Source organism: Callorhinus ursinus, unplaced genomic scaffold (genome assembly GCF_003265705.2).
Source record: "Callorhinus ursinus isolate GAN/ISIS: 27379988/994484 unplaced genomic scaffold, GSC_fseal_2.0 scaffold29, whole genome shotgun sequence".
In the NCBI taxonomy this organism is placed as follows: Eukaryota; Metazoa; Chordata; class Mammalia; order Carnivora; family Otariidae; genus Callorhinus; species Callorhinus ursinus.
In genome coordinates this window covers 13,026,222-13,045,354 of record NW_027397091.1, presented here as the reverse complement: position 1 = coordinate 13,045,354, position 19,133 = coordinate 13,026,222, and the positions used below count along the sequence as shown (strand labels likewise).

General features: G+C 39.9%; 1 protein-coding gene across 2 annotated transcripts in view; it reads right to left on the bottom strand.

Moving 5' to 3' along the window:
* Positions 1–19,133, bottom strand: part of MACROD2 (mono-ADP ribosylhydrolase 2) — a 2,080,661-nt gene that overhangs the window by 144,694 nt on the left and 1,916,834 nt on the right. Inside the window, exons 10-11 of one of the 2 annotated variants that reach the window (XM_073878419.1) lie at positions 16,984–17,028; positions 9,807–9,890 (exon numbers count right to left, since the gene is read on the bottom strand). In XM_073878419.1, coding sequence (XP_073734520.1) covers positions 9,807–9,890; positions 16,984–17,028 — 129 coding nt within the window. The remainder of the gene's footprint in view (positions 1–9,806; positions 9,891–16,983; positions 17,029–19,133) is intronic. The other variant, XM_073878420.1, reaches the window with a different exon arrangement.

The following is a 19,133-nucleotide window of genomic DNA, read 5'->3' as shown; positions in this document are numbered from 1 at the left end:
CCCATGTCACTTTGATGGGGACAAAGCCCAGCATGGCTGCTGGATATCAGTAAATGAAGTCCAGACTCCTCTGCTTGGTTTTCAAAGTTCTTCCTATGATAGCCCCCAATCTGCATCCACCCTAAACTACAATGCATTTGCCATTTGGGCCCTTTGCTTCTTTCCTGTCTGTCTGGCCCTTCTGTTTCATACATTCCTGGCCATCTTCATACTCCCTTTCTCCTGCAGATTCCCTGTTCTGGGAAGAACCCCTGGGAACCTCGGTAAAAAAGTTAAAGGCCCAGTCCCTATCCTTCTTCAATGAGCCTGGGCCTCGGTGTTCTTTCTTAACCCTCTAGGTGACTCTAAAATCAAACACTAAAAGAAGTTTGTGTTCTCAAATGCAAAGTTTAAGAAGCACTGGCATTTGGGCTGGTATCATGCTACCTTACTTCTAGGCCTGATTTCCCAGAGTTCCTAGCCATGTCATATTCTACAATTTTTTCACTTCTCTGTGCCTTAGTTTCCTCATCTGTAAAATGGGGATATCATAGCACATGCTTGATAGTATTGTCCTAAAGATTAAATGAGTTAAATGTGAAGTGCTTAGAAAAATGTCTGCCACATAAAAAGTGCACAATAAATGTTAGGTAAATGGCCCCTTCGATATTTGGAAGTCCTAATGTCTCTGTCTCAGTGCCTAACCAATACAGGCAGGCCAATTACTTTTGGCATTGAGAGAATCTGTGATCCTGGGCCAAATTCTCAGGAAATGTGATGCTTAAATCTGTGATTCCCAACCTTGACTACACAACCCTGAGGTTTACCCAAGGTGCTTAAAAAAATACTGTTGCCTGAAAAAAACAAAACAAAACAAAACAAAACAAAAAAAACTTTGTTGCCTGGGTTCCTTTGCCAGAGGTTGGACTTAACTGGTCAGGGAGTGGGACACAGGAATGGGATTTTTAAAAAGTTCCCCCAGAAGATTCTAAGAAAGAAGAAAATGGTTCTTTTCAGTATACTTGCAAATTTGCTCCAAGTTTGAGATTGTCTAAAATAAAAACCAAGTATATATTAAAAGAAATGGTGCTCCAAAGATGCAGTGCATCGAGTTAAAATGCAGCTTTCTGATTTGGTGGAAGGCTGGGACTGAGGGCAAGAATCCACATTTTTAGCACTCACCGTTAAGTGGCAGCTTCAATGGAAGGAATAAAAAATTCCCCTGAGAGTAACAGTTTGCAACTGTTCACCACACACTCAGCCAAACCACCTCACTTCCACCCCACATTCTAGAACCTACTTCCCCATCCCTCCACCTCTTTCCTCCCAAACCCCTTACCTATTTTCTTTCTGCCAGTGGCAAAGATTATTAGAGATCAGTGGGGAATTCTCAGGATAGAGAATTGAGAAATGATTCAAGTGATCTGCTAGCATTTTTGTCCAAGGAGAAAAGAGTACCTTGGTTTTCTGTGTATCATTCCTCAAGCAGGCAATCCCTGCAGATGGAGTTATTTCATAAGACGGCCTCTGATGGCTCCAGAGTGGCTAGAGTGAGGAGTGAAGAGGCATGCTGGAGCAAGGTATTAGGAGCACGCACTGCACACCCAGGTCATTTCAGGGTAGGTGGACTGTTTTAAGGCTCTCGCCAGTATCGTAAAAAAGCACAGCTTTGTTAGAGTAGAAAATTGAAATTTTGAAATATAATGGCAAAACTGTAATGTGAAAACCCAACACTGTTCAAATAGCAATAGTTCTCCTTAAAGACAAAATCAAACCAAACCTTACTCTGCTGAAAAATTAGTATCTAATATTATAAGCCATCAAAAGTCCTCTTGGCATAGTGCCAGCACTGGAAAAAAACAATCACTCTAAAGTTTTAACTCTATAAACCCAGGGACTGAGTTTTGAACAAAACAAATGCATTCTTTATCCTCAGTTTTGGAAGTCAAAACAGGCAAATAGTGAAACACATATAGTCTGAATTACTCACACACACTTATAAGACTTAAAGAAAGAAACTTAAAAAACGATTATTAAAAGAACCACTATTGGGGCGCCTGGGTGGCTCAGTCATTAAGCGTCTGCCTTCGGCTCAGGTCATGATTCAAGGTCCTGGGATGGAGCCCCACATCGGGCTCCCTGCTTGGTGGGAAGCCAGCTTCTCCCTCTCCCACTCCCCCTGCGTGTATTCCCTCTCTCGCTGTGTCTCTCTCTGTCAAATAAATAAATAAAATCTTAAAAAAAAAAAAAAAAAGAACCACTGTTGATGGACTGATAGGCTGCTCTTTCCCTTTGTTGTTTAGTAGCTTACTTAGGATCACCTTTCATGGGAGTCCTCTAGACAATTCTGGAGAACTTTTAGAAAAGAAAGTTTCCCCATTTGTGAAATGAGATGTTCTCAGAGGCCTATTTGGCTATTAAAACCCCACAATTCAAAGCTTTTAAATTTAAATTAAGGATGAAAATATTTACAGGGCATGAAAGAGTGAGCTCATAAAGAATCAATTTTCATGAATTTGATGGTTATATAGAATTACAGAATTTGATATTTGGAGGGGACCTCAGGGATATTAGGTGAAGGGTTTGATCCTGTGCCTAAGAGATGAAAATAGAACTCAGGTGTGGTGGTTTCTAGTTCAGGGCTCTTTCCCTGAGCTTACAACCGTATTTCCCCTTTCCTCGCTTCCTTGCTTCCTCTCCTACTTTCTTTTCTTCTTTAATTTCTTTCTTGCCTTCATCATTCATGACAATAGTTTCACCATCATCCATTAACTGGAAAATTACTGATTGAAAGTAAACAAAATAACAGCAACAATAAACACCTCTTGTTGGGAGAGAACATATTGGAATCCACAGTATCTAAAGCACCTAAAATAATCTTTTCTGTTGAGTTGTCTTCTTTGTTAACACACTTGTGTTGTCTCTCTTTTTGTTGTTATTGATAAGAATTCATGCCTGAATTGTTCATATTGAAAGGAATTTCAAGCCTTAATAAACAAGGTGGGTGAGTTTTTGATGGGAGGGAGCTCTTCCTGTTTTGATTCATTACACTTGGGCTGACCGGTTCTTCTGTCCAGAGATTGTGCTGGGCAGTTTCCACACATAATCTTGTTTAAATCTCCCACACTCCCACAGGGGAGGTTCTTTCCTTCATTTAATAATGAGGAAACTGACTTTTAGGTTAGATAAGCTTCCAGTGTAGGAAGCAGAACTTGTACAGCCAAGAGCTCGGTTGACACTCATGCTGAACCATGGTTTCTCCACGACTAGGAGTGTCCATATATGTTATCACCCAAGCTAGGACTCCTGCACCCACCACCAAAAGTGAAAGGGAATATTGCCAATAATATGTCAGTGACCACAGGCATAGACAGGGATCATTCTGGGTCACAAGGCACCTATGCTTAGTCTGCCCAGGTAGGTTTGTCCTTCTCACTACAGAAAATGCCTTGATGTATTCTGTGTTCCCTGTTTAAATCCCAGTGCTAACTCCATGGTTAGAACCACAGCTCTGTTTAATGGGTAAATGGGGAGAGCATGACTGTTGGGCCCATCTACTAATCTGCAGCCGGCAGATAGCTCAGAATGGCCCTGAATCATGCAGAACATAAAGAGAATAATTAAAGCAAGAGGGTGACATGGACTTTTATTGTATTCTGACTTTCACCATGGAAATTTACCTTTTGCTTAAATTCTTGGTATTTTAAGGTCTTAGAGGACAAAACAAAGCTATTCCTCATGAGAAAGCTGCTTTTCCTCATTCACGCTTCTTTTTTTTTTTTAAAGCTGGTCAATCACTAAGCTCATTTGAATGATGGCTAAGTCAAAATTATGACTGCCTGATTTTACCCTTCATTGCACTTGTCAAAAAATTAAATTAAAGATCATGCTTATGAATATAATGCATGAACTGCTACATGGCATTCTGAAAGATAGAATGTCCCTTCTGTACAGCCACTCACAAAACAGCATGTCACATGATACATTAATATGCAGGAAAAATAATAGGGCAGGGAGAAAATTCTGCCGCTTAGGAAATACGACGTGCATTCCACCAGTGGTTCGTGTGTTCAGAAAAATTTATTTTAGTCGGGACAATAATAATAATACCTCTAAAAGCAATATTAGATCCTTCAAACTTATATAGTGCTTTCTAGTTTCCAAAATGTTTCCACATGTATCTCATCTGACAGAAGAAATCATTAATATTTTAGAGTGCAGTATAGGGCTGCTTGATGTAGCATTGCAAGGGCTCGGGTTCCTGAAGAATGTGCATCCCATGTAGGCTTGTTAAATACTCTATGTAGAGGCAATTGTAGAACGAGGGCCAAAGTGCTAGTGCTTTCTGTAAAAAATATGGTGGAAAAATAGCATTCATTACCGAAAGCCACTGAAGGCTTTGGAGATGAATGTTTGGAGAAAATTACTGTTCTCAATTTGCTACTGAATTTTAGGAGCATAACGTCTCTAGTTTTTTAAATGAAAATATGTTTTTGTTTTATCAATATAAAACAATTCTTGCCATATATATTTTTCAGTTACACACAAATTTAGAAAGTTGAATATTGAACTTTTCCGAATCTGCCCCTGTCTCTTTTCTACTGCTCTAAGATAATTCCTGAGATCAATTTGACATATATCTTCCCAGACTATGTATTATATACATAGGCATGTATGTACACACATATATAGGTATGTATGCATCCATTTTTTATATGTATATTTGTAGATATTTACTATCTACCAATCATTTTTCCTATCTATCATGTTTCTATCGAATTTTTGAATACATGGCTGAGCTGGTGCTTTTTGTAAGGAAACTCCTTAGAAGCCAGAAATGATGGTGACTGAACCAAGATTTGTAAAAAAGCACTGAAATTATTGTTTGCTTTGAAGCATTTGCCAATACCCAGATGGTCTAGACTCTAGAATAGTGGTTCTCAAACTCAAGCAGGCATGTGAATACCCCAAGGGCTTTTAAAAACACAGATTAGTGGGCCCCACCTCAGCATCTCTGATTCAGTAGGTCTGAGATGAGGCCCTAGAATTTGTAATTCTAACAAGTTCCCAGGTGATGTTGGTGATACAGACAGGAATACTCTTTGAAAACCACTAGCTAAAGCTTGGGTTTGAATGAGCCATACATGGGAGCTATAGGACCCGTGCTTTGCTCCTGAGTATAGTAGGAAATTTTCTCATCTTAGTTTTAGCATTGGTTGGAGAGGAATAAAGGAAGAAAAAAGTCTCTGTTGGGATTTCCTAATCTTATAATATATATGTACTAACATGGGCAAGTAGCAAACAAAACAAAACAGAAAACTCTAAGCCAAATATGTAGTTTAAAGTTTCCCTAAATCGGCAGTATCTAAAGGTATCTCAGAAACAAAACATAAATAAATAAACTCTTAATCCAGCTTCAGAAAATCCCCACAAAAAAAATCTAAAGACCATGGCAATAAAAAAGACAAAATATACAAGGAAATAACCATAACCATGAATCTGCAAAAACAACAAACCACAGAATTTGACTTAGACAGACTAGAGATATTGAAATTTCAGATACAGATTATTTTTTTAAAATATTTTATGTGATTATAAATAAAGGATGACCAGCTATATTTGAAACAGAACCAAATAAAACTTATAAAAATGAAAATGATAACAATGGAAATCAGATTAAAGTTAAATAAGATTAATGAATCGAGTGATAGCCTTGAAAAAACTAACCAGAAAGCATCAAAGAGAGATAGATAGGGACACAGGAAGGGAAAAAAAAAAAAAAGCAATGTAAGTTAGTGGAGACAGTATTTGGTGGGGCAATAGGAGAAAAATTTTCAGAACTTTACTAAAAAATATGTCTATTCCCATATCCAAGAAGCACAGCAAATCCTAAAAAAGATAAAGAGAAACACACACAGAGGGACATCATAGGGAAACTGAGAGACAAAAAAGATAAAGACCAGATTGTCAGTGCAAAGAGAAAGTAAAGACAATTTAAAAGAAACAATTAGACTGGGATATTACCTCTTAACAACTACAGAACTGATATGAGTGGGGGGAAAAATCTTGAAATGTTCTAAGAAAATAACCATCAACCTCAAATTTTCACCCAGGAAAACTGCCTTAAAAAAATAGCAAAATAATAATGTTTGCACACAAACAAAGCCAGAGAGATTTTCACTATAGTAACTTCTAAAAGGATTTCCCGGTGAAAGATGGAGGAAAGAGTGTGAGAGGAGCATGTTTTCTTAATGGTGCTAAGTTTTCTATAATATTCTTTCAATTAATTTTTTTGTAAGAAAAAAAAAATTGGTCCAAATTCCTGAGAGTTGGAATTGCTGGCAGTGCCATTTACCAGGTGTTTTTCAAGCAATTATGCCTATAATTTGCCAGCTCATGGTTGGCTTATCATTTGTATCAGATCCCAGCCAATCTGAAATTACTAATCATTTCCTTGTTGGCATGGTGTTGCAGTGGGTCAATACTCTGATCCATGAAAGTTCAATCAAAACAATCAAAATGAAACTCTATATCCAAAAGTCCAGCATACAAAAAATGCTAAAAATTCATTTGGAAATTGTTTATTTCTTTTGATGTTCAGTACTTTAGTACAACGTTTGCGAAAGAGATAAGGCTTTTAATCAAGGCTGCAATAACAGCAATGTTGCCTCCTTCAACAAAAGTAGGTCTAGTTTCCCGAAGAGAGAAAGGGAAAAGGATTAGTGAAGTTATGTTGTTTCTAGAAAAAAAGAAGAGATTCTGACATTAACAAGCTGCACGGACTTTGGGCAAGTTAAAAAACCATTCACAGTCTACTTTAAAACAGATCTGTAGAATGAGATAACTTGCCCATATGTTCCCAAAATTCTTCTGGATCAAAATACAGTTATCACAGTTATATATGCCAGAAAATCTAGGTGAGTTTGTGTTCCAACTCTATTCTCTATGATCCTGTCTGAGAATGGATATTATAAGGTAAACTGAGGTAATCAAGAAGACCCATGAAGGTTAGAATCAGGGCTGGGAACCCAAAGGTAGGGGAGAAGTAAGATGAAGCCAAGTAATGGGGAATTTAGCTGAGTGATCTATAAATAAAAATACCAGAAGCTTCTCTTACTAAATATATATATTATATATATATATACATATATATATATATACGTATATATATATATGTTAGAGAGACGACCAAGTTGGAAAAGGACTGATAACTCTAAAATGGGAAGCCCATCACAGAGAAGGATCATGATCTGCATTACCCCTCCACCCAGGGATACAATATTCCGTTTTCATGTCTAGTGGGAAAGAATTGTAACTCTTTACCAATCAAAGATTATAACTCTTTGAATCAGGAGAGGAAGTGAAACATATGTAACATGAATTCAGGATATAGTTTATTTCATCAAAATAGAAACATTGATAAATAATGAGTGCCCATCATAGAATCATCTACCTTTAGCTATTTCTTACCATTTTTCCAGCAATTTTTACTTTTTCATCCTGAAAATCATCTTAGGAACAAACACACAATTCCCATGTTTCTACAGAGTGGCTAATGTTAGATTTCACCATGATGCCACAGACAGAATGTCCCTGGTCATGAATCCACAGTGATGGCGCTTTGGTGCCTTAGAGCATATTCTGAGACCACATCTTTGGGTAAGGAAAAGCCATATTATCTACTTATCTTGGAATTACGGAATGATGTTCCTAAACAAAGCAAATTATTTAGGAGGCAAAAGAAGTTTCCACTCACCTGAAAGAATAACTGGGAGGAATACCCTTATTAATTAAAGGAGACAGAACTGCTGTAGTTTATGGCTCACCACATTGACACTTGAAATGACCACAGGCTCAGGCTCCGGAAAACAACCTCTGATGTGGGTTGGACATTTGATGGGAACCACTAGGTGAGGTGGAGCCTCTCCAAGGAAAAGGCGATTGTCATTTTGCCCTTAACCCATTTACCAGTCATGGCCTCAAGAGATAGTCCAGGAAATGACATTAGAGTAGGAGATGAAAGCCCAAAGCTCTTATCACCTTGGGCCAATGAGAACTGCTGGCCTTCTCCATGGTTCTAAGTATTCACCATGAATGATTTGAAGCTCTCAAGCATATTTAAGTGAATCAGGGCAGTGTGCACCCTCTCATGGTGTTGATTAATATGGCAATTATAATAGCCATTATGAATGCTGGACCTGTGCTAGGCACTTTATACATACTATTTCTATTGTTTACTGTTAGTTGGAAATGTTTATTTCTTGTTCCTCAACCAAAGGGCAGAGAACATTTACTGCTGTGCCTTTCTCTTCATCCCTCACTTATCCAAGCCTGCGGGGGTGGGGGGCTGCAGAAACAGACACATCTCGAGTCTCTCTCAGATCCACCTGTCCACAGAGAGGGCATGTCCTGGTCTGTTCTTTTTCATATAATAAGCTCACCCGGGTGGCCTCTGCCCAAGCACCCAAGATACCAAGGACAATGGTACTTGCTCCTGAGGGGACAGAGGTTACATCTTTTATATTCAGGAGTGAAATCCAGCCTTAGGAAGCCCATCTGGGGGCAGGGCCTGATCTAACCTCATTAGTAACAAAGCTCATGTTTTTGGTTTCAAACTTTCCTACAGCTTTGCCTTCTCAGTTGGTTCTGAACCCAGGTGAGGGTGAAGGCAGTGTCATTACTTATTAGTTGGAACCCCGACACTCATGCAGATGCTGTGCTCTCATGGAGGAGAGATGTTCAGGATCTCCCTTCAAGAGGGAACATGCTGCTGGGAATGAAGTTAGCTGACAGCAGCCACTGGCCACATTTTGGGGCCCATTGCAGCATTATAGTCACACCGAGGCCACTTTCTCCCCTGGCTGCTTGTGGCCAGTGAGTGAGCAGGAGGAAAGGGATCTTGGAGCCGGCCATATCCTGCCCAGTGCCTCCCCAGACTTCTGCAGATTGCACTGCAGATGGAGGCTCTTCCTAGCTAATCTTCCTTCCTTCTCTCCTTCGCCTCCCCCTGCTCCTCCCCCCTTTACCCTTCAAGGCTCCCTGCTCCCATACATTTCCTGCACTTCTATTTCATCTTGGCATCTTCTTTACCAAAGACCCAAGCTGACACCATCAGTATTATAATGCTCTCCATTTCACGGAGGATGAAGTGAGGATCCAAGGCAAGAAACGAGAAAGCATAAATATGTTCCCCCTTTAAGAAGTTCATGCATACTCTGGAGATGAGAGGCTCCCTTAAAAAAAGTACCTAATCTACATTTTAAAAGAAAAATCTGAATATCTTGTAGGTGGCACTAGTGTTATAAGTCAAAGAAAGACTGGCTTCATTTCTTCAGAAAACTGAGCCCAACTGAGCCTGTCCATTTAATGCAAAGATACGCTGGCTTCTAGAAAGTGGAAGAGAAAAAAAGACCGGAAGCATTTCCAGCACCCACTGCACAGGTTTGAACCTGGACTCAGAATGTGTTCATGAAAAAAAGCAATTGATCCCAATAAGGCAATTAGCTACGCACTGCTCGTCACACCCAGGTCTATAACTTCACCTTTACGTGATGACAGAGCACCCGATTTGTCAGCACTTTGCAGGAACAGAAAATACCTCACGATGAGAAAATGTGTTTTTTCAGACTTGGTTTTTACCTTCACCAATTAAACCTAAATCTGATATTTTGTCCTCGCATTCAGGTGAGAATCCACATAGTAGGAAAGGATAAAGAATTCTGTGATTTTTGCTCCCTGAGAAATATCTGAACACATAATTTAAAAAAGTTAACCAGAAGTTTCTTTTCCTGGAGTAATTTTTTTAAGACAGGAGGAACAGGACTCACCCTCACTAGAGTCTTTGGAACATTCTGGCTTCTTTGCTTTGCTCTTCTTGTGGGGTGGAGAGAGGCCTTTTGGCTCTAACCCCTCTGGAAGCATAAAGATTTAAAACATTCTTATTTAGATATTCAATATTTAAAATTACGTTGAAGTTTAAAGTCCTTTTTTTTCCCTCAGTAAACCCACATGTATAGTGAAGCTTGATCACAGATTCATTTGTCATTTTGACTGAGCTAAATTTTGGCAAGAGCCTGTGATTCCCCAGTGCACATAGATTGACATTAAAGCTTAACATCTTTTTGTGACCATCATTAATGACTCACACAGATGTGAAATCTTAAATGTCTTTTTTAAATTAAAAGAAATTCTCCATAAGGCAACCCCCCATTTTCCCCCCCCACAGGAGTTTGATTTAAAACTTCACGGATTAACTGACAGTTGCTAAAATGCAGTTTCATTTTACTAAATCCTCAAAGTAGAGCTAGATCAGCTGCAATGTCATCTCATCTTGGGGGGTTGGGTGGAGCTTTAGTCATCCAAATTCTAAACAACTTCTATATGCCCCCAATTAAATTAACATGTTTCCCACTTTTCTCAATCCTTCCCAATACCCCCTGGGGCCAAGTCTATCCAAGGAGGCTGATAATTCAAATTCTGAAGACTGAAAAAAAAAAAAAATCCTGAAGACAGTTTTAGGAAAAGTGACTCTAAATTTATTCCCTTCAGATACAGATACTTTGTTAGGCATTAATTTGTATTTCCAGTCCTGGTCTCTCCGCTAAGCTCAAAGCTTATGTCTTCAACGGCTTACATGGCAGCTCGTTTTGTATTTGGACTGGCTGTCTTCTCTCCACTCTTCACTTTCTACCCCACCTCCTACCCAGTTGTGCACTGGAGGCTGGTCTCTATGTACCAGTGAAATTTCTGGCTTTCTTCCTAGGCTACCAGTAACCTTCAAGGGCTTATTGTACCCCTCTATCTCAGGTCACAGACCCAATCACTTGGCTTTCTCCACATCCTCTCTGTCTCCAGCGTCCTGTAATTACCCCCTCCCCCATTGTCCTTTCAGGGCTGGGATATAATGGTGCCTCCCTCTTTCCAGCCCCCAGGATTTCCCTTCACTGGGCTCTCACCAAGCATTTCAAATTTACGTAAATAATCCCATTAGGCATTTCAAACAGCACAGCTGGAACAATACTCTTGATGTCTGCAAACCTGTTCTCTCCAAGTATTTCACATCTCACTATCTGCCCAGGAATTTAAACCCCCAAACTGAGATATTGTCCTTAATGTTTCCTTTCAGTCACTCTTCCAGGAAGGTCATCATAAGTCCTATCAGCTCTGCTCCAAAATATCCCATATTCATGCACTGTGCTCATCCTTTGCAATCATCACCCTAATCCAAACCAGCAGCCTCTCTTACCTGAGTTCCTATAGTAACATTCTGGCTTTCTAAACTCCCTGAAACTAGCTATTCTCCGTGTAGCAGCCAGAGTTATATTCTAAACATAAAGCCGATCCTGTTGCTCACATGTTTAAATACCACTGGTCTTAGAATAAGATCCAAATCCAATTCCATGGGCCGGGACAACATGGCCCTCAGGCTCTACCTACTGCTCTAGCCTCGTCTCCCACTTGCGCTTTGGCTGTCTTTGTGTGTTCTTCAGTCATCACTAGGCTGGTTTCTGCCTTAGAATCATCACATCTGCTGTTCTTCTCCCCTCCCCCTCCAAAAACAACACTCATGTGTCTACCTCCTTCTCACCTATTAATCTCAAATCAAACTCAGCTCCCAAGAAAGGTCCTCTGCTAATTCCTAACACGAAGGGTGCCTGCAAGGGAAATCTCTCTCAAATACATCACTTGGTGTATCTGAAGTTATTTTGTCCTCTTCTTTCTTTATTGTATGTCTCCCTTCCCCATCCCACCTCCTAGAATGTAAGTTACTTGAGAAAAGGACATTTGTCTTTCCTAAACTCTCTTGTGTCCCTGGTACCTAGTAGTGTGTTGAGAATTTCATTTCCAACTCCATTTTCTTTCCCCCCATACCCAGGCCTTTCTTTAAGGCCAAGATATAATGGGGCTCATGCCTAATTCTTACTCTCTTAGCAGCTGTCGCCTTATGCCAGGATTCTAAAATTACACGACAGTGCTATGGCGACTCATTTTTCTTTTCCCATTTATTAAAAAAGGAACAGAACAAAAAATTGCATTTGATAGATGTGCTATTAAAAACTACAAAGGTTTTTGGGCACTAAGTTAGGCTTTCTGTGGTTGCAAGTAAGTCACATCTAAGATCGTTACCATGGCCAGGGTGAAAAATTCCACCAATGATTACATTAGCAACTCCCCCAAACTTCTGTCACCAGGTGTGAGATGGAAATTGACCCTTCAGAATGGGTTCAGCAAAACCAGAAATGAGATGCTTGGAATAGCTCACTGAGCACAGATGCTGTGCTCAAAAGGATGCATAAAATGGGCAAAGCAACACTTATGATCTCCCTGGAAGGAAACTCTAAGACTCTCTGGAAGATGCCTCTGAAATGCATCATCTGCAACAGGGACTAAGAGGAGCGCTTCCAATGCTGGGGATTCAACCCCAAACCAGCATTTCCTGAAAGTGAGTTTTTGATAATGAATCTGATTTTCCAACCTGAATAGGAATTCTTGGGGAATGGGTGAGACATCTCTGAAAGACATCTATTTGTCTCTATTTGTCCATGTTTTGAGGTAAATACCCAAAAAGGACTAGTACTTCATTTTTTAAAAAGTGACAGGGCCCTCCTTGGGTAGTCGGTGGGCATGGATACATGTTAATTATCAATAATCATCTATGACATTAGTATCATTTTGTAACAGACATGGAGGCATTCAAATGAAAGTCACTGATACACATGGCTTCTGTGCCCAGATTTCTACTTGTGGTTCAGCAGAAACAATGCTCCCTCTTGGTCTGGAGAAGCTGAAGGAACATTCCTCCAAAGCACCCCATACTTCTCCTTGGCAGCATATCACATTATCTATGTTACCTCTCTTTCCGGCAGAAGGTGGGGACCTGGAGCTTTGCCCTGAGCATAGCTTTGCCGCCTGAAGAACTCAACTGTGCTCCTCACTGTCACGTAGCTGAACTGCCATAGGTGGCTATTGATTTTCTGTCCCGGGTTGGTGTCCATTTCAACAATGCATGGTCTCAGGAATGGAAGGACATGGGGAAACCTTTTCTATGCTAGGATTAAAGAAACTGATAAAGGACTTTAAGAGAATCCTAAGCATTTAAGCCAGTCTGTCTCTGTCATTCCCCATGGGGGCAGAGCCTCACCTTGAGGATGAACTTGTCTCACACCACCTGAGATGCTCCTGCCTCTACTTGCTTTTAGAGTCTGGAGCTGGAGTACAAGGGTGTGAGCTTTGGGGTCAGACACACTTAACAGCTCTCCTACTTAAGCCAGGAGCTAATTCCTCTTAAGCCTTGTGTAGTAACAATCCTTGCCTCCTAGGGTTGTTGCATATCTTGAATGACTTCATGTATGTTGACTGGCACAAGGTACATCCTGATTAAAATCTGGTTCAGCAGACGTGTGCTGGGGCTGACGTGAGCCAACTGACTATACCTCTCTCCTCAACTCCCGCTTTCATTGATCTCATGTTTGGTAGCTTCAACACCACCACAGTGGGTGTATTTACAATAATGAAATATGTAAACTCCCCCAATGGGGGGTTCCCTTCACCCAGAGAGTCGGTTTACCAGAACCTTACTGGTTTTTGGTATTCAGATTGTTATTCACTATCATTCACTAGCATTTATTTCTCCCAAGTAGCCTTTCACTAATGTCAGCTGCATTCATAAAAATCCCTCCAGCATTTCTACTTGCAATACAGGCAACACTGGGCAGAAGACAGGCAGCACTTAATGGTCTGGTTGGAGACCCGTCTTCGAGACCAACATGCCCGAGTATGAGATCTGAACTGAAGCCAGCCTCCTCACCAATGTCTGGCAAGGCCAGTGACACATCATGGAACCATTCTGCACAGAAATCCCCCATGATTTCAGCACTCCGATATTAGGAAATGGAGAGCAGTTTCCCAAGGCCATTCTGGCCTAGTGACTTAGCATCTTTGGGCCATTGAGTATGACTTTAACAGCTGCATCAAGCTGCTGGACACAAAACCCCCAGGAAACCTGATAAGACTAAGATCAGAACTGATGATCCAATTAAAGTCCCCTAAACCTCATATGCTGACTCCAACCTTGTGGGCTCTGCATTAGCATTAATAATGATTTTCTTAAAATCACTCAGTGGTATGGAAAGCTAGCTGCATCTCATTAAGAAGTCAACGCCCCCTGCCTAGAAATGTGTACTTATGGCACTTAGGCAAATGATCCTTAGCAAGATAAGGTCCTTAAACTGGCCGGATAAAAGGGCAGTACTCCCAACAGCTGAAGGATATTCCAAGGATACTTCACGTGAGCAGGATAAAGGAGAACAGCAAAAATTGACATTAAATTCATGGAATTTAATCCAAGGTGGGGTGACCGCTTAAAGTCTTTTTTCAACATATGGTTCTTTTAAGCAATAAGACATCTCTCATGGTCATGGGAATGGATATTCCAATTGAAATTTCACCTTGGGCTTTATGTTTTACAAAAGGCAAGCAGAGTCCTTGTCTCAGGTTGGATTTTCTCAGAAGACGCTGAGACAAGGGTTTGAGTGCAAATACTTCATTTAAGAAATTATCCCAGAAAGTGCCAGAGGGAAGTAGGGAAGGGAAACAGGAAAGGGAAAGCAGCCAATACTGGGTGTGAGCAAGTTCCACTGGGGACCTCTGGGTGATGATACAGAATCTCGTTGACCACACTTTGCCAATAGATACATGAAGTGTGTCTAGTCTGAATTGAGACATGAATGTAAAACACACACACATTTCAAAAACTCAGTATGGAAAAAAGAGAATGTAAAATATCAGGCTCATATAATTTTTATATTGATTACTTTTTGAAATGATAATACTTTGGATATATTACATAAAATAGTATTAAATTAATTTCATTTGTTTCTCTTTACTTTTTCTGATGTGATTACTAGAAAATCTGAAGTTAAACAGGAGGCTCCCATTTGAGGCTCCCATCCTATTTCTACTGGACAGCGCTGAAACATAACCTGCCTCATAGGTGTCCTGCTTGGGTCCACCAACTCTTGCCCATTGTTGGCTGAGGGCTACTCCAGACAAATTAACTCCCTGGCACTTTTAGTTTGCTTTCCTCATCAGCAAACAACACTCAGCTGAGGGTCACAAGAACTTTCCTTAGACTGCTGTTGATATTATGAAGCGACAAGCAGGTACCAAGGATATACAGGCAGGGAACGGACAACTGTTATTACAGCAGTTTCCTGCTCCTGGGTTGTAGATCCTCCCTTGACTTCTCCTGCCCTCCGAATCCACTGCCCTGGGGAGACCAAGGGAACCATAGGACTCAGGCATGTTTGGACCAGAGAAGAAGCTGGAAGCTAGACAGGAGTTATGGTCATTGCTCCAGTGAGCTGTTATGAAGAAAAGACCTGTTGGTGTCTTTCCACAAAGATAGTGGGAGATCAAGGGAGGGAGAAAGACTTTAACTTAACCAGGAGAAAGGACCATTTTAACCAAACCTCGACTAACAGAGATCGTTTACCTCAGAATTTAAATTGCTCTCCATTAATGGAGGTGCTCAGATTGAGGTTGTTGGTGAATAATGGATGGCATTCTGGCATTGAACAGCAGGACACACAAAATTAGGACCTCTGAGATATCGATTTTAATTTTGAAACTTGGCCCCATTTCATGCCTAGAACAGTGTGGTTGCCAAAATGGGGAACATGGAGTTCTTATACTATGGAATTAAGTTCTATACCCTTCCAATATCTAGAGGAGAAAGAAAGGGATAATTTAGTGTTTACTAAGGTCCAAGAAACATTTCAGGTATGATATCTCATTTAATTCCCAAACAAGACTGTATGGTAAGAGTTATTGGCCCCAGAGGTATACCCTGAGGCCCATAGAGAAAACTTTTGCCCCAAGTCCATAAATGGAGGAGCTAGGATTGAATTCAGGCCCTATTGATTCATGCATTCATTAACAAGCACATACTGAGTGGCCCCCTTAGGCCAGATCCAATGTTTGTGATCATTAGATTTCCCTCATCAAACACTGGTCTTTCTTGAGGAGTAGGCACACATCTTAATTTCTGATAGTGAGAAAAATATATCATATGCACCAAATATATGTACCAAAGATGGCCATGGCAAGTTTTCAGGTCCCATGTGCCTCTACAAAACCTCACTGCTCCCCATCAGGAGACTGAGACTATTTTCTTTCCCCATGAGCCTGGGCAGGCTTCTTAATGACTGTTCCAAAAAGAGTTCTGTGGAAGTCATTCTGTGGGACTCCTGAGGCTGAAGCTTAAAAAGTTTACAGCTCCTGCTGGCTCACTTTGCTCTCTCTGGAGACTGGCTGCCATGCTGAGAGGAAGCCCAGGTTATAGACAAAGGCCATGAATAGATGTTTCAGAAAACTGCCCCAGCTGTGGTCTCAGCTGAGAGTCCAAGAGCCGATATCAATCGCTGGCCAGACATTGAGTGAACAGATCTTCACAGGATTCCAGGCCCCCAGCCATTGAGGCTTCTTGATGAGGCCTTAGACCTTGTAGAGCAGCAGGATCAAGTCAGCCCTGCTACGCTGTCTGAATTCCTGAGCCACAGAATATATGAGCATAATAAGCAGATGCTTTAATCACTAAGCTTTGGGGTGATTTGCTACACAGCTCTATTCGTTATAACATCAGGTTCCATTTTTACCTCAGCTTTCAGAAAGCTGAAAGTTTACTGCTTAAATATGCTGATTGTATTAGCTGTAAGAGTTAGCACAACTACTTTCTTATTTTATGACCTTGAGTGTACATTTCTATTTTTTTGTCTTTTCATGCCAGTATAGTTAACATGCAGTGTTATATTCGTTTCAGGTGTACAATATAGTGATTCAACAATTCCATATGGTACTCAGCACTCATCAGGGTAAATGTACTCTTAATCCCCTTCACCTGTTTTATTAACCTTATTATGTTTTTCTTTGAAAAAATGTGAGGCATACATAAACAACACAATGGTTTTTTTCTGTGCTCTATGAATAAAATCATTAATTTAATACCTGAATCTTCTTTCATGTCAACACCTTCTTCTTCATTATTATCATCTATTAAAAAAAGGGAAAAGACAAAGAAAAATTCATATGAAAGCTAGAAACCCCAGAATTCTCCAATCTAATAAAAATTCAAAGGCAAGAAAACACTGAGTAGAAAAGAGTAGTAGATCATGCATTTCTATTATCTTGTATTATTATGCTAAATTAGTGTAATGTAATGTAAATAGAATTAGAGCACAATTTTAACATCTAGGGTTTACATTTCCTTTTAAAAATTGTTATATCTGTCTAACAAAACTATATATGCGATAATTTGTTTTGCTTTTAAAGTTATGCACAGTCACTTCGGTCATTTCAAAAGGACAAAAAATAAAACACACTTTAAATGTCGCACTTTTTGCATCCATGGAAAAGATGCACCCTCGCCTGAAGTATCTAGAAATGTGGAGCTCGCCATTTGGCTGTTGGCTGACACTGTGTCCAATCTCTGCACTGCACAGTGAAAAGTGCTGGTTTGCCATACCTGCAAATCCAAATCTTTAACCATGGAAGTTCAACTGCCCCTCTCCCAACCCACCCCAGTCCTATCATTTCCATTTAATTCCCCTCATCCCAGTGAAACCCCTGTAATTGGGCAAGGACCCATGTGTCCTCTGCGCTCTGGATGACACAGTTGCTTTTTGAACTCTTGAAATGTTGTCATCTCTTCTCCTTCACTGTTGCTCACATCCAGGCAGTCCGAATCCTGTCTTCTTTCCATGTTTTTTCCTTTCTATTCACATCACTACAACTCAAATTCAGACTTCCCTATTTTGTGCTTTCTTAACCTGCTCTTCTCTTTTTCCCACTCCTGATTCCAACTCCTTTTACATATAGCTGCCAAATCAATCTTCAAATACAGCTCTAATTTGGTTCACAACTGTTCTGTGACTCCTGTTTGCCTAATGAGAAAGGTCTTAGACTCTTTGGGGGTTACACTCAAGGCCAGCAGTATCTGGTTCTGCCCACTTGCCTTGGTTTCCCCTCCTCTGTTCCACTCATGCTACCACCTTCACCCACACACCACTTAATTCTGTTTTCTAAGATCTCTGCTAGTTTCCTCTACCCACCTCAGTCCTGGAAGCAATGCCTTCTCCATCTCTGTTCACACTCATCCTTCAAGGCCAAACTGAGGCACCATAACATCTGCTCCATCCAAGTTTGAATGAATAGTCTTCTCTTCAGTGTACCTTATTTTTAACGCCTTCTGAATATCAACTTTAAGGACCTTTGGGCTGAGGTCTGCAGACAGCTCCTCCACCCACCCATTCATTAGGCATGTGACCTTGGAAAAGTTACCAAACAGTTCTGAGTTTTAGGTTCATCAGCTATAAAGTGGGATAATAATGCCTCCTACATAGAGTTGTTGCAAGGATTAAATGAGATAATGTTACATAAAGCACTAGGGACAGCTACTGAAATATTAAGTGCTATAAATTAGTTATTATTACCACCAAATCATAAGTCTATTTGTTAACATATCTGTCTGGCAGATGCCCATCTCTAGATCACAAATTCTGCAAAGTTAAAGACTATGTCTTATGTTCCTTTGTATTCCCTGGTATGTAATGCAATTAATTTTATACACTAAAATATATAAAGAAATTTCTGTGGAATAAAATTTTTGAGGTTTTATTTTTAATTTTCTCTGATATTTTAGTCAAATTAGAGAATTCTTGTGTTTGTATTTCCTATCTATCTCTTACATACCAGGACAGCATGGATCTATGTGATGATTTGCAAACAATGAGGACTCAGTAAGAATTTGTAATTTCCTCTCAGATATATGCTTTAAATTTAGTAATTTCTTAGCCAAATTTATTCAATGTGACACTCTTCAAAGTGCTAATTATAAATGAAGATTATAGATATACCAGGCACTGGGAATGAAAAATGCATTTAATTTGAAGTTTTAGGAAATAATTCTTGATGGCCATGGTTAATTTTTCAAGAAGTAAATTTTCTTCCATTCAAATCGTTAGAAACAGTAGTGATTTTCTATATAATTTCTTTCTTTCATTTTTTTCTATGAATAGAATTTTGGGAGAAAGAATGTCTTTCTCTTAGAAATATAATTTTCTAATCAAATGATTACCAAAATGTTACAAAGTAAACTC